Source organism: Lagenorhynchus albirostris, chromosome 12, assembly GCF_949774975.1.
Source record: "Lagenorhynchus albirostris chromosome 12, mLagAlb1.1, whole genome shotgun sequence".
NCBI classification, from domain to species: domain Eukaryota; kingdom Metazoa; phylum Chordata; class Mammalia; order Artiodactyla; family Delphinidae; genus Lagenorhynchus; species Lagenorhynchus albirostris.
In genome coordinates, this window is record NC_083106.1 from 40891436 (window position 1) to 40914009 (window position 22574).

At 36.2% G+C, this 22574-nt stretch overlaps 1 protein-coding gene across 2 annotated transcripts in view; it reads left to right on the plus strand.

Annotated features, from left to right (window-relative positions):
- The window catches only part of MAN1A1 (mannosidase alpha class 1A member 1), a 170715-nt gene that overhangs the window by 93254 nt on the left and 54887 nt on the right, over positions 1-22574 (plus strand). For both annotated transcript variants that reach the window (XM_060168036.1, XM_060168037.1), the window contains one exon: positions 739-833. In XM_060168036.1, the coding sequence (XP_060024019.1) occupies positions 739-833 (95 nt within the window). The remainder of the gene's footprint in view (positions 1-738; positions 834-22574) is intronic.

The following is a 22574-nucleotide window of genomic DNA, read 5'->3' on the forward strand; positions in this document are numbered from 1 at the left end:
ACCCCATTACACACTGCATACAATCCTCATCTAAATGCCGTCTCCACCATACAGACTTACTGAACTCACCTGAACTCCTAGGTGATTTTAAGTTATGCAGTCATTTTATCTGTGTTCCAGATACATATATGCATATATTGCCTTCTTTACTAAATTATTGGCAGAAATTTGTATCAAATTTAACTTTGTATCTTCCATATCACCTACACTTAACGTAAGAGGAAGTTAAAACCGCACAGGGCTGAGAGGATGTATAGATTACTTGTAATAATATGTCTTTTTACAACTTATGCTTTCTCTGTGCCCTAGTAAATAAGTGAAGGCAGAACAGGACCAGAGCTCCTGATTTTCAATCCAAGACTTACTCACCAGCAACAGTGGTTCTCCCCTCTGGCTTGCACGTTGGAATCACTTGACACCACCTGTGGTGCTTTAAAAAATTCTCACCTGGGAGCCCCAAACCATAGAAATTAGAATCGTAGGAGTGCTACCCAGACATCAGTATTATTCAAACCTCCCTACATGATTCTTTATGCAACCAAGATTGGTAATAAATACTGCACAGCACAATGGCCCCTGGACCATTCTTACATTCCTAGGTAATTCTATTAATTTGAGAAACTTTTATTTTTTCATATCAAAAAAATTTTAAGTAGAAGCATGCTCAATGTGAGATAGTAGAATAGCATATTTTGTTTTTCTTTCAACAGTAGCTCACTTAATTGTTTAACATTTCAGATATTTCGAAAGAAAGCAGTGGAACTTGGGGTAAAATTGCTACCTGCATTTCATACTCCCTCTGGAATACCTTGGGCATTGCTGAATATAAAAAGGTAAAACTCTTCATTTTCGACAACATGTTTTAAGTTGACATATTCAAGATTGTGGTCTAACAAATAGACACCGATGGATAATTACTTGAATGATGTTGGTGACTAACACCATTGGGAGTCTTGGTGTCTGTCTTTGTGTTGGAAGTTATTAGTGTTTTTCATTGTTCCGTGGCTTTAGATGGGTTCCCATCGTGGGATCGAATGACCCCAAGAGAGGCATGCACACAAGACATGATTCAAGGTTTTCACTGTTTCATGGGGATGTTGCATACTGTCTCCATAAATTCCGAGAGCATCCCATTATCTTTAAAATTGTCATCAAAACATTTCACTTTCAAAGAAGTCAATTCCTAAGATCACTTCCCTTCAGTTAAGCTGCTGGTCAGAGATATTGCAGAGATACAACATTTAGACTAATCAGGTCTCCCACACAACAAGTTGGTGTAACTGAGACTGGAGCACCTGACGCTGCTCACCCACAGTTGTAAGGAGGGAAGGGACTGCTCCATTGGCCCAGATCAACCCATCCTTCTCATCCCATTTGGGTGGAGAACCCTGGCATGCCAAGTCCATGGCAATGTGGCCCCAAGAAACGCCTGGGCCGAATAGACTTTCTGGTATTCTCCCAGGAAGTAGTTTGAATTTTCATGATAGCTTGAGCATTTTGTTAATAAACAATTTTATCTTAAGCTTCCTTCTTAATTCCTTCTTCTCCATAACTAATTAATTGCCTATATGTCTCTTTGTGATGATGGTGAGGATGACAATGATGACAGTTCTTTTGTCATCATAAAATATGAAAGTTTATTCTAGGTACTTTACCCATATTACCACATTTAATCCTCACAACAACTCAGTAAGGTCAGTACTGCTGTTATCTCTGTTTTACTAATCAGGAACTTGAGTCACAGAGAGACTAAGTCATTTGCCCAAAATCATACCATATGTAAATGGAGGAGCTAGAATATGTGCTTAGATGTTTATACACATATTGATTCATAGGCACAAGTTAAATGGCTTTCTTGTTTTAGAAATGGCAAGAGGATACACAGGGTGACTTGGCAAGATTAGTGCACATTTCTTCCTAATTATTTATTTTAGTGACATTCCTTCCTAAAATTAATCATGAAAAATCATGAAATTAATTGGCTAATAAATCAGTTAAATTCATGCTTTGTTTTCATTTGTATGTTATATATCTATACTTGAAATCACGCTGTACCTGTCTATAATTTTATATATGTATGTGTGTCTCTGTGTGTGTGCGTGCGTGCGTGCGTGTGTGTGTGTGTGTGTGTGTGTTTGGGGCAGAGGCGTGGGTGTTGAGGCAGTGAGCCAGGGAAAGTTCAAACCCCTGGGCCGTGTTAAACTGAGGTAGTTCTCTATTGCACATTGTGATATCTCAGGATCCATCCATTCTTCCCTTTGGACTCCTGTGGCTTTCTCTGTCAGCTTGGAGATCAGTGGCATGTGCTATGCTGTCTTAGGGTGAAAGTGGGCGTATATGCTTGGCTTGGAGGCAGTATGGTGTTGGGAGATCCGTGAGGGTTTTTTTTTGGCTTACGTAGATCACCTGTATTGCCTTCCATATCTTCATACTTTGTATTTATAGGTAGTATTCTGACCTAGAAACTTCTCTGTTACTTGAGATAAGATCCAGTTATGAAAACACTGTGCACATTTAACACATTTTTCCTACTTACCCTCTGAGAAGAATGATATGGGCATAATAGTACACTGAGTTAATTGGTTATCAAGAGACCTGGTTCTAGGTATTTTATAGCTATTCTAGGTTTGTCTTTAGAGCAATCATTTTAACTCTCCAGGCTTATTTGTAAACTGGAAGTTAGGCTACTTAACTAGTTTTTTCTGTACCTTTTCATGTTTATTTCACTTTGAAATTCTGATGAAACACGGCCCTCTCCTCATAAAAGGCATATTCCTGAGTACACGTACTTTTACTCAGTTTCCAAAAGCTAACAGTACCATTGGAGTCCACCTAGGACCTAAGGGCCCCCCAGGTTTAAAATACTGGAGTGAATGATCACTCCAGCCTTCTACTCTAAGATGCTGTGGAGATAGTTCTTATTGCTTCCTGGAAGGTAATGGAATTAGATAAAGGCCTCCAAAAACTAATAGAGGTACGGGCCTACATCTTTGCAAAAGTTCAGTTAGTTATTGTAAGGTGCTGATATCATTTAATTAATTCTAGCCTCTCTTGAAATCATCATAAGAAATTAGATGGTTTTAAAGCATATTTAACATAGTGTTTATTTTTTTACAGCCAAGAGGATTTTTTCCTTAGTTATACCTATCCTTTGTGTACAGTGGAGATATTTTTCAGTACATAAAGGAGTAGTTCTAAAAACTATTCAGTATTGAATCTGCTGTTATCTTTTTTATCTGTATCTCCTGAAAGTTCATTAACTAGGGCTTTAACTTTTTCTTAAGACCTTATTTTAGGTTTACAGTATTTTACAGTATTTTACAGTATTTTACATTAGAACTTTTAATTTCAAATATTACAGGAAAATTATTTTGGATCAAAAATAATGTGCCATTTCATTTATGTATTCTCTGATGTTTTCATGTTAAACTAGAGGAAATTAGGTGACCATTTTACAACTGACAGGAACACTTTTAACTTCTTCCTGGCAACCTGTATGAATTTTTTATTATATATTTTATCCACTCTCAATTCCATTTACTAAATGGCAGTGGCTTACCCAAATTTATGCAATAAACCTTGGCAAAATTAATAGTAATATCAACCCACTAAAATTCATCCTATCCCTTTGCCCAATCAAGTACTCTCATGGAATCCTTTCTTCTTCTAGCTGTGAAACTGATTTATCATCTTGAAGAATTTTCTCTAGGGGACAAAAGCAGTGTTTCATATTTAACTGCAATAATTAGATTTCAGGATGTGCTGTTGATGTCAACCTGTACATATATGCTGTTTTCTCTGAATCTCTGTATTTTCACAGTATGGGCCAGGGGACAAGGGACAGCTGGCATGGAGCTTATTTTCTAGTTTTCTGAAGCCTGTCACCAGTAGAAGTTTCAAAGGAGATGGGGAAAAATATGTCTGGCAAAATTATATTTTAATTAACTTCTCAGAATAAGGGAGTATCTATAGATAGGAAGGATGCCCAAGAGAAAAAAGAAGGATGCCCAAGAGAAAAAAGTGCTCAAGGATGCTTTTTAGAATAGCTCCGTATTCACTGTTGACTGGCTTTGAAACTCTTGGCAATAATTATGATGGGGGAGGCAAATATGCCTGTAATATAATTCTGCTCTTGCGCCTCAATTTTGAAAATAGTTATGGAGGCTACTCTTTGCCAACACCTATATGTTAACAAAAATGTGAACTTACTGGTATTATCAGTTCACATTCCTCTAGTATTCAGGTTTTTGCCTAAAGATAATTGGTTTCTTTACCTTTTCTTTGTTAAAAAAAAAAAAAAACATTTATTTTAGTCCCTGCTGTAATGAAGTTTCTATGCTAGGTCCAGGTAAGATTTTCTGCTTCTTTTCACTTTATTTAAAAAGATAACAGACATGGTCTTTCTCTCAGGGTATTCATATTTACAGCCTGGTTAGTAAAGCAGAATATATATTTTGTATGTTATCCACTCACTCATGTAATTGACAAATGTAAGGTAGTCTGTGCCAAGGAGAGATAATGAGTACTCACCAGGTTGATTTAAAGCAAGCAGTATTTTGAATTGGGGAGGTTTATGTATTTGGAGCCAAAACACCAATAAGCCAAATTAGATTTCAGTATTTGTGCAAACTGAGAATAGCAGAGAACCTAAATAATTTACTCATATCCTGCATTAGAAAGTCTGTCCCAAAATCTGTTCAGAAAAAAATGTTAAAACTATCTCTTCTGCTCCATCTATAATAAATTCTCAATTCAAGAGATGCTATATTAAGCTGTAAGTTAATTGAAATTATGAGTTGATAACAAGTGGTAATTTGACTGAACAAACACCTGGATGTTATACACAGTACCTGATTAGAGCAACATGCTTGCTTCACCAATATGACAGTAAAATGAAGATGCGTAAGTTACATAATACCTCTGCTAAAAGGAAAACATTGCCTAGATTTAACAGATTAGATTTTGGTAGAACTTAGTTTCTCTAATGTGAAAATGTTAAAATTTGATGTCTGATCTTGTTACTACTATTAGCAAGAGACCCTATGCATTTTTTTCCTCCAACCTAAAGAAGAAAAATCACTTTTGTGGTTTGTAAAATCAAACATTTCACCACTTCCATAATTCTAGGTATAATTTAAGCCTAAGTAGAATATATGTACTAATTTGGGGTTTTCTAAAGTGTGTTCTTAATTTAAAATAATACGGTTAATATTCCCATTACTCATTTACATCACAGGGCATATAGTCTGGGCATTCCTAGTAATTATTCTGTCTTTACTATGAGTTAGTTTTAGCTTATACTGCTTTATCACTTGTTTCTCTTCGTGTATTTCTCTGAACTGACACCTACCTGGTGGTTATATTAGGTTAGTGGATCTGTCTACAGCACGTGATTTTATTGCACACATCAAGGAACGTGCTGGGAAGTGACTGATCTCTATTCTAGCTCTCATTAGTAAGCAAGGAGATGAACGAACCACAACTCCCTTACCTGTTTTTATTTCCTGCTTTGTAAAGCTTTATTTACCGACTACTCTAATTATCCAATGCAAATGCATACTATGTCATTAGTTACATTGCAGTGTGTATTATTATAATTAAATTGCAAATTGCTTTACTTTATCTGAAATGGGGTCTTAATTAAGAATAGTACGCAGCTTAATGTTTTCTAATAGTGAGAGATTATCCTGTATGAAGCATGTAGTATGTATATTGTAACAAACCCCCTTTTTGTGTCTTGTAATACTTTGGTGGTGTAAAATGCTTGAATATTAAATTATAGTTGATGAGTTTTAATAGACACAAAGTATGAAAGACAGTCTAATTAGGTTAAAATTTTTTTTAAGTATTTTCCATATATCTCCCTGCATATTTACTTGACAGTTGAAATACAAACTTCTACATTTTTAAATTTGCTAACCGTCTTTTAAAGTACCTGGTTTCAGATTTGAAAGAGGTGTATTATGTTTTAAAATGAAGCAGAATACAGTTCTATACTTTAACATCATAAGAATAATATAAAATTTATCAAGAAACAAATCTTCTGATATGAGAAGATCAAAGTTATTTAATGATTTGCTAATATTCTAAGAAGTAAAATAGTACTTAGTTATCCGAAAAATGTTCTGTAGCAGTTATATAGCCCAAATATAAAATCAGAGCTGCATCTTACAATTTATCTTTAATTTATATGTTTTATGGATCTGTTAAGAATTCAAAGATAAGTTCTACCAACTCTAGGGCTTCCCTGGTGGCGCAGTGGTTGAGAGTCCGCCTGCCGATGCAGGGGACATGGGTTCGTGTCCCGGTCCGGGAAGATCCCACATGCCGCGGAGCGGCTAGGCCCGTGAGCCATGGCCACTGAGCCTGCGCGTCCGGAGCCTGTGCTCCGCAACAGGAGAGGCCACAACAGTGAGAGGCCCGCGTACCGCAAAAAAAAAAAGTTCTACCAACTCTAGAAAAGTAAAAAAGAAGTTACAGTCTTTCCAAGTATTTTAAGCGAAACTGCTTTATGTGTTTATTTTTTCTGATTGGATACTTTATTATATTGGGTTTCCCTCTTTTATCTATTTTAATTCATTTGTCTATTTATACTCTTCTGGAAATAAAAATAACCATACTTTGAGGTTTTAAAACTGACATGCACAAAATTACTAATATCAGACATCAAAATATTATTACCACAGATAAAGCTGCTACTTATTAACATTGTCAATATAACTCTTGACCTTGGATAATTCACTTAATTAAGTTTGTCTTCTCATAAGCAAAACTAAAATAACAACGATTGTATCTATCCTGATGACCTCATGAGGCATTTTTGTGGAAATGTAATGAATTAATGTGTAAAAGAAGATTAATCATTGCAAAGTGCTATGAAATAAATGTAAATTGGAATTATTATTAATTTATGGTTTTGTGCTCAGTATTCATTATGAAATTGTGTGTGTGTGTATAAAGCAGTAAAATAGGACATAGCTAAAACTGACTTAGTTTTGATGCCTTTTTATGGTAATCTTCTGTTTTTAAGCCACTCAGTGCTTCTAATCCATTCTCAAACTCAAGTCCCATTTTCCTCTGTCAGGAAGGAAGATGGTATTAGTAGAACGAGCTAGAAGTGTAGAGAGAATGTATCCCCATAGTCCATATAGGATCGTGGTAGCTTCATGCTCCAACATATATTATTTTTAAAATTATTTTGGAATAAGCCTATAAGATCAAAACTCAGATTCCTCTCTCAAATTATATTTATTGGTGACTTATCTCTTCTAGAAATAAGAACTGTTCAACCCATGAGGTTTAAGGAGAGTATGAGGCAATAAAATGTAATGTTATCTTCCCAAGTCCCGCATGCCAGCTAGTGCTTAATTAATATGACACAAACATAGTCTATGAAAACGTATATATATATTCGTGCTAGAAACATCCACGTAGCCCTGTTTTCTAGTTCTTAGGCTGTCCTACTTCTATTAAGAGTCTGACTGCTGTGGTTATTTTCTATCAGTGATTCTTAGCCTCCCGGTGCTTTAGAATAACTGGTGCATTTTTTAAATATCATTACTGCCTCTTTACCCTACACTCAGTTTCATCTGGCTTGGAGTAAGTTCCTGGTATTTTTTTAAACCTGTTCAGCCATTCCAGTATTCATTCTAGGGTTGAGAATCACTGCTATGAATCTAGTATTTTTATCCTAAGCATAGCTGCATTTCTCTTCTCAGTTACCTTTGAAAACTTTTCCCTCCCCATTGATTGTCAGTTTAATTATTGAAATATAGAAATATATTAGGCAATTGGTTTGAAAATACCCAGCTTTAATAGAACAGTGGTTCCCAACCTTTTAGAGTATGTAAGAATTGCCTAGAGGGCTTGTTAAAACACTTATTGCTGAGCCCCTCCCACAGAGTTTCTGATTGGGCAGATTTTTGGTCAGCCTTGATAATTTGCATTTCTTACCAGATTCCAGGTGATGCAGAGGCTGATTGATGCTTCCGTTCAGGGGTCACACTTTGAGAACCATTGTAATAGAAGAAATGACTGAGCCATCCAAGCTGTTTAGATTCTTAAATCTCAGAGCTGCTCAGAGAGGCAGCCAACTACAAACATCCATGGGGTGGAGGTGGGGGGGTTAGGGGGTCTGTTTCTGTGATTAATTTATTTTTGTTAATAATTACCCAACATTTTCACTTATCCCTAAGCAGTTTGTTGCTTCTAGAAAACAGCTAATTCCAGACCTTAATTACCCAAAAAGAGTTTACATCTCCTTTTTTCCCTTGCAATATATAGTTTTTAATCCAGTAAGACTAGAAAGCAAAGTTTGGGTCATTTTATTATAGAAGGAGAAAAAAAGCGTTTTTAATTAAGGACTTCGGGGTGACTGTTAAAAAGAAGAGCTATTTCCATAAAGCCATTCTTGTTGCTTCAAGCAAAGCGACTTTATTAACAGCAGCTGGTGACCTGTTTTGTATCTGAGGACATTCCACAGCCCATGAAAAGAGGCTAAGGTTATCCTTCCACCAGAGGAAGAGAGAACCTAAGCTTCTTCCAAATCATTTAATCCTCTCACCAAGCTACCGATCACTGCGTCCATGCCAGGCACTTAGTAGCTTGACCAAACTAAAGGCATTTATTTATTGCAAGTGGACAATAAGGATGGCAACAGTTAATTTAAATGTACTTTGTGTATAGCCTCCTTTATTAAGACTTAAGGGACAAGTAATTCTGAGCAAAGGATGCTTTGCTGTTTCTTAGTCATGCGTTGTGAGCCAGAAGGAATTTGAAGAGCCTAAGGGCAGATGAACTGTTCCCTTTCTTCCCGCTCCTCTGGTCATAATTGAACTTAATACCCAGGTAAATGGGGTTTTCAGTGTCCTTTGTTCTCTGGAGGAAGAAGCAGATCTAATCTGTTTCTGAACACAGGCTCTAAGAGTCCTCATAACTTCTCCACACCACCCACTCTCTTTCTCCATGAATCTCCATCTGCCACAGACCTCTTCTGTGCTTCTGGTAGGGGAGTGGCAGAAAAGTGATGTGTGAATAGAGTAAACTGGTTATTTTACTCAACCATGGATTAATTATTGAAAAATATTTTTTGTATATTTTCGTAAGGTCCTGCCTTTATGGCTCAATTACAGCAAATGAGTAATTAAAGTGCAGTAACTATCAAAGGTGATGTGTAGGCAATTGAGAGACAAACTATCCCAAGAGGATTGCTTAAAGCCATTAAAAAACGACTTGTGGTGTGTGGGAAGTCTCTTAAGAGGCCTTCCTCACTCTTCAACTTTTGGCAGATAGATTCTTAGTACAAAATCCATGGGATTGGATTGTTAAATATGACCATGACTTTCCCCATAGCATCCCCACTGTTTAAGTGGTTAACTCACCAGGAAAATTTTGTTTAAGGACGCATAGTTATTTGAATGCAACAAACTCAAAGTGCCTTTCATCCCAAGATTTTCAAATGCACAGAACTAATGTTTTACAGATTCAGCTTTGTTCACTGTGTTCACACAGTTGGGGGCAAATCAGCCTTGGCAATTTGAAATGTATTCTGTGTGAAGAACTTAGATTAGGAACAAGTCAAAACACATAATTCATACAGTGCCTTTACAGGTCAGCAGTGGAATAATCTTTTCAAGGAGTTACAATCCCAGGTTTTTAATGAAGCAGCAATCAGTTTTCCTGTGATGAATCTCAAGACCAGGCTCACGTTGTTAGTGTGGGGCAGACCTTTCAAATATCTAATAAAGTTTAATCTAAAAGTTATGAAATTGTTTGAATAGGTGTTTGAAAATCAGCCTAGGTCTCAAGACACTTTCTCAGCCTTTATAATTGTTAATCATTGTAAATATTCAACTAACTACTTTGAATCTTTGAGTCGGAATTGGAAGGTCAATATAAAATATTTATGCTGCAGCCAATAATTTTTAAAGACCTCACAGTCTCCTTGGGTACGTGAACCACTCATGTTTCCTGCTTATGTAGTAATAGCTGTAGTTGAACTGTTCTGAAAACTGGGATGAACAATTATTGATTGCAGTCTCTTTTATTAACTGGAAAAAGAAAAGTGATGGAGCAGTAGTAAGAATTCATTGTAATTTACTAATCTGGAAATTAATGTGCAGCTGGGCATGAGTAGAGGCAGTGCAATCTGGTGATTTAGCAATCATGACAAATTGTCTTCATCTGTAAGGTGTAGAGTTGCTAGCTTTCCATTATTTGATTTTTAGTAACAGACCCAGTTTTAGGAAGACTTTATATGAATGCCCATGTTGCCGTTTTATCCTGGAGCCTGGCATTATTAATTAACTCTCATTCTCCCTCTTTGGCATGTCATGCTATAGTTTCTATGGAACATTTGTACAAAACAGTGATTACTGGTAATTGACCTGCATATGTTGAATAATCTTAAGATGCTACTGAGAGTTTAATGTACCTTGTAAATTGAGAGGCTTCCAATTAAGTCGAGTTCTTAAGATAATCACTTTCAAAACTAATCAAGTAATAGGACATTAGTAAAGCTGTTATTGACTTAATTGTGACAAATTAATAAACAGACCCAGTGCAATTACTATAATGGCTTTATCAGTGAGCAGTTTTCCAAAATTTAAGCATAAGTCTGTTCTACTCCCTGGAAGTACAATAAAAGTTGCATACGCTGTTTTAAGGTGCATATCATTCCTAATGGCTATGTGTGTGTACATTATACAAAGAGCTTGGATTTTTTGTGTTTCTTTCTTTTAAAATATGATTACATTTATTTCAAAGGCCACTAAATCTACCTGCCAAACCCTCTTAAAGCATATGATTTTCTAAATGATCGTCTATATGGGCTGGACAAAACTATTACACATTCTTGTGTTCTCTTATCTCTGCTTTTCTATGCCTTGTGCCCTTGGGTTGGTGCCCTCTCTCCTCAGGGAGCTACGGAATGTCCTGTCCCACTCTCTCTGTTCCAAACTGCTGTCAGCATAGTGATTTTTTATACCTGGTTGGCATTCTGCAAATGGACTTTGGAAAATAAATGAGTTCTGAATTACAGATTTGCCATAAGTTTTTAAATATCTGACAGTGCCAATTCCTATAACTTTGCTGATTGTAAGTATGTAAGAAAATGGCAGCAGAAAGAACAGGAATATAAGTCCTGCTTCCACTACCTTAAGAATACTGTGACAAATACATATTTATTTCTCAAAATACATCAAACCATGTGTTTAAGATGCTGCATTTTATTGAATATAACAATATTAAAAAATAATGTGATCACATCTCTTCTTTCTCTCAGCCTTGGTTTCCTCATTTGTTAAAGTGAGATTAATAAATAGTATCAGTTTTACAAGGATAAAGTTTATGACAGGTGTTTAGAAATTCAAGAAGTTGGGGGTCTTTTAGATGCAAAAGAGCAGATCACTATGGAATTTCAGGAACCCGACATCATTGTGGTAGCCATCCATATCACCTCTGTTTAAGTTAGGAGGGAAGAATGGCTTTTCAAGTAAAGAATTGTGTGTGTGTTTATGTGTGTGTGTGTATAATATGTATACACACATCTGTAATTCTAACAAGCCTCCTATGTGTTCAGTTTATAACTCATAGTCTTCCTCAAACAAAGGAAACATTATAGAGGCCTCATAGTAATTGTCATCATCTGGAACAACAAAGGGAAGTACACAGTGGAACTGCCCAGCTGAAGAAGGGTTATTTTTAAATTATTGGGATACCATAAAATAAGGACTAAAGTTGTGGCAGTTTCATTCATTATGAGGTATAAAAATTATGGTTCCTGAACTTAACAGGAAGAATTAATGTTAACACTTTATAAATGCATCACTTTTAGCCATTTATTTACATGCAATTACCATAGCTAGTTGCATGATAGAATTTGTACTGCACAATTATATCAGGACAAGTCCATGGTTTTTAAGCGTTTTTGCTGTCTTATCAGTAAATTATTTTTGAGCACCTACCCCAGAACATGTATTTTTATAAATTATATATATATGTACCACTGTATTAATATGTCATGATCATTTTAAAACACTCAAAAAATTGTAAAAGGATAAGATATAGATGAGGAAATAAAATTTTATTAAGAGTAAATGAATGATATTTTTAGTGTGAGCTGTATTTTTTTTAAATTTCATTTTAATGCTTGTGATACAGTAAGTGATTCCAAGGTCTTGTTCTGTGTTTATTTCAAAACTTGGTTTGAATTTTGTCCAGGTGGGAAAGATAAAAAGTTGTGTTGATGAGAGAAGTGTGGTATTAGCTGATCTTCTTAAAACATGATGCTTGCTTTAAATCCTGTTCTTTAATTATGCAAAGAATATTCTTGTCACTCTGCTAGAAAATTTCAGTCTTTCCTGATATCATCATTTCTTCTTACAAACTAATAGAAAATAAGAAAAGCCTCTGGAACTCTTCCTTTGGAAGATTTTAAAACAGGATAGGAAATTCCATTCTCAAGTTTGATACAAATATGAATTTTAAAGGTGAACCACATTCATGCATATTTTCATAAACATCCAATTTCAAAATGATCTTTTCTTAGAGTTTCTTTCGAACTCAGATTTCTTTTTTAAATTCTTCTTAAATTGTTACCTTTATCTTCAAATGATGGGTTAAGCATGCTTTCTTTCTATTTCTTCTGTTTTTCTTTCTTTCTGTTTAATTATCTCGTAGGTAGCATCCTACCCACTTGTACCAGAATACATCAGCAAATAGGGACACATTTCTTTTGTGAAATGTCAACTCTTAATTAAATACTTTGCCTCAGGACAACCAGAAAAATCTCTGTTCAGTGCAGAATATTTGTGTAGTCACTCTCCATCCCTTTACAAAGTGTTATAATATTGTAATTTTTCTACTGTGTAGAGGTCTTGGATTTTTAAGTTAACTACATCAATGACATTCTGTGCTCATAAACCCCAATACATCCGAAGTCGCTGAAAGCTGTAGAACAAGTGAGGGTTCCACTGCCGACCTCTCCTCACTGTGTAGTCTCTACAGGAACCTCTGGGTGTCTTATATGAAACCTTTTACATAAGCAACAAGGGAGGGGAGCAGTGTATATCTGAATATTTAATTTAATAAAGCTTTTTTCTTTTAGATAAAAAAGTTTAAAAATAGCAGCTCTGATAGTTTCTTCCTGCACTCTAATTAAGAGTCTTGCATTCTGTCTCAAAGGCTACTGCCATAAACAATATGTATCTAAATGTCATTTGCCTTTATCAAGCCTGGACCAGTGTCTTATCATTTGGCAGTTTATAATGGGCATATTGTCTTATTATATTTAGTGGACTTTGATCCTGTTTAGATTACTCTTGAGAATATTTTTTAAATTGGTTTCGAGGGAAGTTCTAAATTACTTTTAACTAGATATAAATATTATAAGACTACATAATCTTGTGGTATTAATTTTCTCCACTTTAAAGTGGGCCAACCATGGAAGTTTGCCTTAAAAAGTTGTTAATTAGATCAAGAGCTTTTCTTAGGTGAGTTATTGGTTTTAAGATGAAATAGGTCAGAAAGTGCTTAAAGGCATTAATCTTTAATACTGATTGGGTATGCAGTAAAGTGGCTGAGGGCGTTAGTCTATACTGGAAGAGTGGTATTTTAAAATGAACACCATATTTAGTGCTAGTATCCTAAATTTTTGCTAGATTCAAAGGACTTCAAATTACAGAATTCACTAATTTATGTTTCTGAGGCTTATGACCAAGAGATGGTGATTTCATACTTATATTTTAAAAAGAAGTTTCAAAAACCGGAATTTATGGATTTATAAGAATAATAAACTTGCTTTTCCAGTTTTTCGAAAGACAGTAAAGCCTAGGGTCTCTTTTCCAACTAAAGATGCTACAAAATACATTTATTATTTTGTTGATCCTAAAGGAAAAGATATAAAGGGGACGAGATGGGAAGCAAGAGGAAGTATGAGTGCACAAGCTACAAGCAGCCAGACAAGCTAATATTAATGCCTTATGCTTCTGCAATTCTCTGTAGTCTACAAAGGAGTTCCAAATAAATGTATATTTCACATTTTTCATTAATTTGATTTAATCTAGTCTGGCACAGACATAAATATCCAATTCTGTAATTCAGATTTCCTTTTGAAATAGTTTGGAACAGTTGCAATGAAAAGAAATAATTTTATGCTTTAAAATTTTTCTGATCCCTGGCAGAAAAAGAGGGAAGAGAAAACTGTCCTAATATTTTATTGCCGTTATAGGCTATCACCATGTTCGTCTCTTTGTACTATATTGATCATTCAGCACTTCCAGGTTATTAAAAGTGTTTTAAATGAGTATGGTTGAATTCCACATGCCTCCCAGAATGAAATTTCACCAGTACCCTTCGGTTAGAACTATACCTTTTGTTAAACCCACTTTCACTAAAGATAAAAATAGATGTAAACAAATAGACTCTCCTTTCTAAAGAGTTAAAAATGGAAAATTATGTGCCTAGCATCTTTCTTATCTGGGTGAAAGAGCTAGGATTATGTAAATCTTCCCTCTATTCTCTCTTTTAGAATAAAGAACCTGAATTCCTTTTTCTTCTTTTTTGGAGAAGAAGAAAAAAGATTTATTTTGCAAGTAGGATCAAATGAAAAACAGATACAAATTTTTTGATAAAAATTACAGATTATATTTTAAGCCTTTCATGTAGAACCTGAATTCTTTTAAACCTTTTTTGTTAGAAACAATTTTTCTTCTTTCCTACCATCTTAGTTACTCTTCTACTTCTGTATTTTCTCCTTATCTTTGTGATAATGTCAAAGTGATCAAAATTTGAAACTGTATTCATTAAGAGTCTTAGTGGTATAGGAAAGAGTGAAAGTGTTTTTCTGTGGTTCAGTCTCCCCCTGCTTCCTTTAGTACTGTGGCCAGGCCCTCAGTGCAGTGAGAGAGGCCTTTGTATCCTCTCTTGTCTTGTCTTGACTCTTCAAGGCATCAATCCTTCTCTCTTCATCTTTCACACAACCTACTTATCCACACCTCATCCTCCCCACTCTGCAGAGATGTTAAGATATTCTCCTATGAGCCTTCTCTAGATAGAAACATCTGGGTATTCTACTGTTAAGTCCTACGTTTGTGGCGGTAACCACCCTTTAATCCAAATCTCTAACCCAGTCCTCACTACGGAATGTACTCCCTATATCCTGCTGAGTGCCAGATAGCTCCTAAACTGAACCTGTCAAAAGTCATTTGTATGATTTTAATCCCCAAACCAGTGTCCCTTTCAGACTGACCTTTTGTTACACCAGTAACCTCAGTTCATCCCGAGGACATTTTGAAATACTTTTCCTGATACCTAGTCTGTCATCAGATCCTATGTACTTCATTCCCATAACATTTCTGACTCCTCTCACAGCCAGGCTTCTTTCCCATTCTCATTTCATCCCCGGGTTCTAGCCCCTGTCAGTTCAGTTCTTGTCTGGAGCAGTAGCTTTGGAAATAGTCTCCCGGCCGCCAATTTCTCTACCCTCCAATTTGACTACATGCATGTATCTATTATAACTAGAGTAATGTTCTCAAAACATTACCCTTCTGCTCTCCACACTTTCTCCCCTTAGTCAAGAATCCTTAACAGCTTTCCAAGAGCTATAGGGCTTTTCTTCAAATAGGCATTGTGCTCTCAATCCCCCATGTTCATGCATATTCATTCAGCTCCTTTGCTGGAAGGGCCCTCTTACCCCCAACAAAACTCTGCCATTTAAAAAAAAACTTTATTGAAGTATAGTTGATTAACAACGTTGTGTTAATTTCTGCTGTACAGTGAAGTGAGTCATTTATACACACACATATATATATTCTTTTTCATATTCTTTTCCATTATGGTTTATCGGAGGATACTGAATATAGTTCCCTGTGCTATATGGTAGGACCTTGTTGTTTATCCATTCTGTATATACTAGTTTGCATCTGCTAATCCCAAACTCCCAATTCATCCCTCCCCCACCTCCCCTCCCCCTTGGCAGCAACACATCTGTTCTCTATGTCTGTGAGTCTGTTTCTATTTCATAGATGTGTTCATTTGTGTCATCTTTTAGATTCCACATATAAGTGCTATCATATGGTATTTGTCTTTCTCTTTCTGACTTACTTCACTTAGTATGATAATCTCTAGGTCCATCCACATTGCTGCAAATGGCATTATTTCATTCTTTTTTATGGCTGAGTAATATTCCATTTTATATATGTACTGCATCTTCTTTATCCATTCATCTGTTGATGGACATTTAGGTTGTTTCCAAGTCTTGGCTATTGTAAATAGTGCTGCTATGAACATAGGAGTGCATGTATCTTTTTGAATTATAGTTTTGTCTAGGTATACGCCCAGGAGTGGGATTGCTGGATCATATGTCTGCAGTTTTTAAAGGTCCAGTTATGTCACCTATTCTGTGAAAGATTTTCTTCAATTCCTTTCTCTCTACCTTGTCCCTTCCCCACCCTAGACAAGTTTAATCACCTTCCTTTCTTTGTTCTCCTAACATTTTGTTTCCTTCTACAAATATAAGCTATACCACTGAGTTGTGGGATTTCTAAAAGTTCTGCGTAACTGTGTGCTGAATTCATGGAGATGAAAGCTCCTGAATGAATTAAGAAGTAATGTGATCATTTATTTTTCTCCTCTAAAACAAAAAACGATGCATAGAGGTATAATTAACAAAACTATCTTTCTAGTCAATCTCTGTTGTGTAAATATGGCATTAATTTGTAGTGAAAAATAATGTAGGAAGCTTTTTACAAAGTGGTGTTTCTTTTTTTAAAATTTTTATTGGAATATAGTTGATTTACAATGTGTTAGTTTCAGGTGTACAGCAAAGTAAATCAGTTATACATATACATATATCCACTCTTTTTTAGATTGTTTTCCCATATAGGTCATTACAGAGTATTGAATAGTGTTCCCTGTGCTATACAGTAGGTCCTTATCAGTTATCTATTTTATATATATTAGGGTGTGTATGTCAATCTCCCAATTTATCCCTCCCTCCCCTTCCCCCCTAGTAACCATAAATTTGTTTTCTACATCTGTGACTCTATTTCTGTTTTGTAAATAAGCTCATTTGTATCATTTTTTTAGATTCCACATAAAAGCAATATCATATGGTATTTGTCTTTGACTTACTTCACTCAGTATGACAGTCTCTAGGTCCGTCCATGTCACTGCAAATGACAATATTTCATTCTTTTTTAATGGCTGAGTCATATTCCATTGTATATATGTAACAAAGTGGTGTTCCATCTTTTGCTCTTTTTCCTGTTTTACATAGCTAGAGAAGAGATTGAGGCTCCCCCATCATCTAAACCTTAAAAACTGGTATACCAAGTCCAGTGATTTATCTAAACAACGTTTAGATTCTCTTATTCTGGCATGATAAGAAAACAAGATTTCCAAACGTGTGAATCATAGGAAGGATTTAAATTATATCTGGATACTTCAAGAAGGAGATAAGAAGAATGGGATGGAAGATGTTTGGTTCAGGTAGGCTGATTTTAAAGGTAGAGAGACCACTTTGGGAAAACATCTTCATAATTTTCTAGTATGAAAGCATTTTAATTAGAAGATGAGGTAGAAAGTAATTTCAATTAAGAATATGTAAATGCATGAATCTTTGGTCCATTGTATCTGGAATGATAAAAGTAGAATATCAGAGTGCAGTGTGGCAGATACTCCCCATTAATCACTGACCTACTGCCCAGACCGTGGCCCAACAGTACATTTCTCTTGCCTTTGCCTTTTTATTTTTTTTTTTTAATATTTATTTACTTATTTGGCTGCATCGGGTCTTAGTTGCGGCACACGGGATCTTTCCTTGCAGCACGCAGGCTTTTCTAGTTGTGGCGCACTGGCTCTAGAATGTGCAGGCTCAGTAGTTGTGGCACATGGGCTTAGTTGCCCCACAGCGTGTGGGATCTTAGTTCCCCAACCTGGGATTGAACCCACGTCCCCTGCATTTGAAGGTAGATTCTTAACCGCTGGACCACCAGGCAAGTCCCAGCCTTTGCCTTTTAAACTCTGGGTAGATTCTTTTTGTGTGAAAAATTGTTCAAGACTCCAAAATACCGCTTTATTTCTTTACCCAATAAGAGTCTACTTTTCATGAGCATTTTGATAAGCTGTTTCAAGGGTTAATGATCCGGTAAAACAAGTTTCAGTATTGCTTTGGCAAGACAAGAAAGCAAGTAGGCTGGTGTAGAGCAAGCATAGAACTGTAGAATCAGCAGAAGGAACATGTGGTCCAAGACATATTCTGTGCTTGTTATCTGAGGTCCAGCTATATATTTGTTGTAGTCGCTGCAGTTATATTAAATAGGGCAAGTGCTGGCACAGAGAAGCTTCTCCGGGAAAGTGGTCTGGGAACTAGACCTGTGCTTCCATTGCAGTGAGTTAAAGGAACCTGCTCACTTATTCAGCAGTCATCAGGTGACCACCCTCCTCATTCTAGATCCTGGGCTAGGTGCCGGGGATAAACTGGTAAACACAAACACTTTCTTGGTGACTCTTACGGAATTTACAGTCTATGGGAGAGACACACATTAATTAATCACAAAAACATATCAGGGCTTCCCTGGTGGCTCAGTGGTTGAGAATCTGCCTGCCAGTGCAGGGGATGTGGGTTCGAGCCCTGGTCTGGGAAGATCCCACATGCCACGGAGCAACTAGGCCTGTGAGCCACAACTGCTGAGCCTGCGCGTCTGGAGCCTGTGCTCCGCAACAAGAGAGGCCGCGATAGTGAGAGGCCCTCGTACCGCGATGAAGAGTGGCCCCCGCTTGCCACAACTAGAGAAAGCCCTCGCACAGAAACGAAGACCCAACACAGCAAAAATAAATTAATTAATTAATAAAAACTCCTACCCCCAACATCTTCTTCAAAAAAAAAAAAAAATCAAATCTCAGGGAGGTCAGAGACAGCTCTCCTGAAGAAGTGATTTTCAAGGTGAGATCAAGGGGATGTGTAGATGAGATCTAGGTGAAGAGGAAAGAGTGGACTATCCGGGCAGTGGGGCCCATGAAGGAGAATTTCTGTGTCAGAAAGGAGCAGGGTAAGGCTGAGACGCAGAACAAAGGCAAGGCTGCCGGGGGCCCGGAGCAGCATCTGGAGAGGAGCGAGAACAGACTCCTGTTAGGAGTTCCATAGCTCTCTTGATGTCAGTGGGAAGTCATTGAAGATTTTAAGCAGCGTGAGCAACATGATCGGGCTTCAGTTTAGCTGAGTTAGGTTTACTGCTCATCCCTGTCTCGAAAGCCAAAAAGCATACAACCAAATCATGCCCTCTCAGGAGCTGATGATTTTAGATCTCTGTATTTTACTTCTTTCATATTTAACTTTTCCCCAGAACACAAGCCTATGAAGTCCTGCATGTGGAAGTTCACAGTCAATTAGGTCCTCAAAATGCTGGGTCCAGTTTTAAATGTGGTCTTCTGTCACTGGTTTAGCCATCAAGCAGCAACCTCTAAGATTTCCATTCAGTTGAAATGATCTCTGAAATCAGATTGTTTGACAAGGGACTGCTACCAAAAAATGACCTAACTTTAGAGAAAAAGCCTGTGATTTATACCAGTAGCAAGTTTGTATTTTTCAGTTCTGTTTACTTGTTTTAGTTAGTCAAAAAGGAAGACTGAAAAAAGGAACCTGATCCTTTAATTTGGAGAAGAGAACACCATCTAAAATGGATTCAGGTTCAAAATTGCTACAGCTTGCGATGAGTCCCACCACGAAAATCCTGAACTCAGAAAGTACAGGTATACAGCATATCTTTATCAGTTTATTTTATATATGTTTAAAATAGATAGAGAAGAGGGCATTACATTAGTTGAGAATGTGACAGAGGAAGTAGCACTGCAGAAAAACAAGAGAAAGGTTCATGAAAGATGTAGCATTCTACTCTTGTATTGGTAAAGCACTTATCCTCAGGACTAAGTGTGTGCTGTTGATTGTCAGTCAAAAATGCTTGCAGGGCTTCCCTGGTGGCGCAGTGGTTGGGGGTCTGCCTGCCAATGTGGGGGGCGCGGGTTCGTGCCCCGGTCCGGGAGGATCCCGCGTGCCGCGGAGCTGGGCCTGTGGGCCATGGCCGCTGGGCCTGCGCGTCCGGAGCCTGTGCTCCGCGGCGGGAGGGGCCGCAGCGGTGAAAGGCCCGCGTATCGCAAAAAAAAAAAAAAAAAAAAGCCTGCAACTCAGCTGCATTTGTGAAATATATATTTTTTAAACCAGCATAGCAGAATTTATAGATAAGTTATATTTCCCAAGTGGTATTTCATAGAATATTATGTGCGTGAGATATTAATAGGTGATCTATGGAAAGAAAATAGCCCTGGAGGTAAATGTGAACACTGGGTTACAAAGGTTTCCTCACTGTAGGCTTCTCAGAACAGTTAACTGGCCAATGTCGAAGTGCAGAGTGCATTGCTAATCTCTGGAATAGAGCTTTTTTACAACATTGTTTTCCAGACTTCTTTCACGTGGACCCTCTTTTAGCCAGAACAGCTATTGCCATTTCTGATCTACATTTCTTGTCTCCAGAATACTTTCATAACTTACTGGTTCAGATGAATGTTGTTACATGTCCTCCAAAGAAGTCATCTTAGTAAATGTATCATTATTCTAGTAATAAACTTATTGCGAGGAATATATCTGAAAATGAATTGAGATGTCATGTATTACTCATTTATGTTAGTTGCTAATGAGAATACCATGTGTTTAGAAATATGAAATCTTAATCTCAAAAAGTACCCACTGTAGAAAATTAGCATTATTGCTTATTTTTGTGATTCTTTTTAATTGCAAAAGAGCAGACTTACATGTTTTCCCTCAGTGAGAGGTTTGAAATCTGAAGGTTAAGTAGCAGGAGTAGTGGTAGAGTTATACATAGTTACTATGTGATGGTTTGTTGTGGGCCAGTATGAGGGCCCACACTTTTTATTTCTATATTTTGTAATTTTTAAAAGGTATAAGATTGACACAAACTTTAACTATTCATTTTCATCTATGGACAAGCAAAGCATCTGTATTTCTATTTAGAAAAAATTTAGTATTGCCTCCATGTTTGTTTTTTAAAGTTTTTTAGATTCATTCTCAATTTCCAATAATCCTGTTACTAAGACATTAGTTTAGCAATTAGTTTCCTAAGAGTCTGAGCTTCCCAAAAAAGTCTGACTTATTTTATTTTGTAAGACAAAGTTAAGGTGTACAGTTACAGAACTCTTATTTTTCTGAATTACAGGTACCTTTTGTGTGCTAACAATTTATTCCATGATGCATTTTTGAATGGCCAGTCAAGATGGTTGAGTTTCTCAGCAAAAAAAAAAAAAATTGTTAAAAGAATCATTAAAAAATGTTTGGGAATTATCAATATATATTAAAGAAAATCCTAAGTCAATATGATAATATCATGATATTTGCAAAGTGTGATCATTTTTATTGACCAAAGCTTTGGATTCATCATAAACACATTAAATACCAGTAGGGTTAGAATGAAGTTAATCAGATTCTTTGCTTCTGGACTAACGGTAAAACTTTCTTCAATTAAGTTATCAAGGAATAAATGTGCTGGTGAACAATCAATAAGTAATTACCACAAAGCTATATTACAAGGGTCTCTCTGAACCACATCACTTACGCAAGTCTAGTAAGTTTAGTATTCCAACATTGTTTAGCATTCAGTTGAATATGTTAACCTAAGAGCTAGAAACTCAAGCAGTTTTTTCTTGTCTCCTTTTTCACTCCAGTAGGTATTTTGCATATTTAGAGAATGTTTGGTTTTCTAAGCATCAGTGTAGAACAGTGAAATACTATGGGTGTATTTCTATCTAGATATCGAATTTTTTAATAATTTTAATGAGTAAAATAGTCTTTGGTAAGCTATTGTTTTTAATAAAATTTATAGTTTCTTTTTCTCTTATTATAAAAGAAACTACATTAATTGGAGAAAATATGAAAATGTAGAAAACAAAAAGAAGAAAATAATCACTCACAATTTCAATCCCGTGTAAACACTTTATATATCATTCAGTGCTCATTTTCAAGGAGTCAACAATGAAATCACATACTTTTTTCCCATGCTTTTTTTTCCTTTTCGTCTACTTTATTGAGTTATAATTTACAGGCAAAAATGCACCCATTTTAAATGTAAATTTCAATGAATTTTGACAAATACATTAATATATACTTTGTAACCACCACAATCAGATATACAGCATTTCATCACTCACCAAACTTTGCTTGTGACCTTTGCAATCATCACTCCCCTTCAGCTGACTCCCAGCAACCACTGATATGCTGCTGTCACCATAGATGACTTTTGCCCTTTCTAGAATTTTATACAAAGGGAATCGTACAGTAAATGCTCTTTTCTGTCTCGTTTCTTTCATACAGCATAGTGTTTGAGGTTCGTTAATATTTTTCTATGTATAATAGTTAATTCTTTCTGATTGCTGAGTAATACTTTATTTTACGGATATACCATGGTTTATCCATTCTTTTGTTTATGGACATTTGTGTTATTTCCAAAATTTGGTCATCATGGATAAAGCTGTTTATGAAAAGTTCAAGTTTTTATGTGGACATGTTA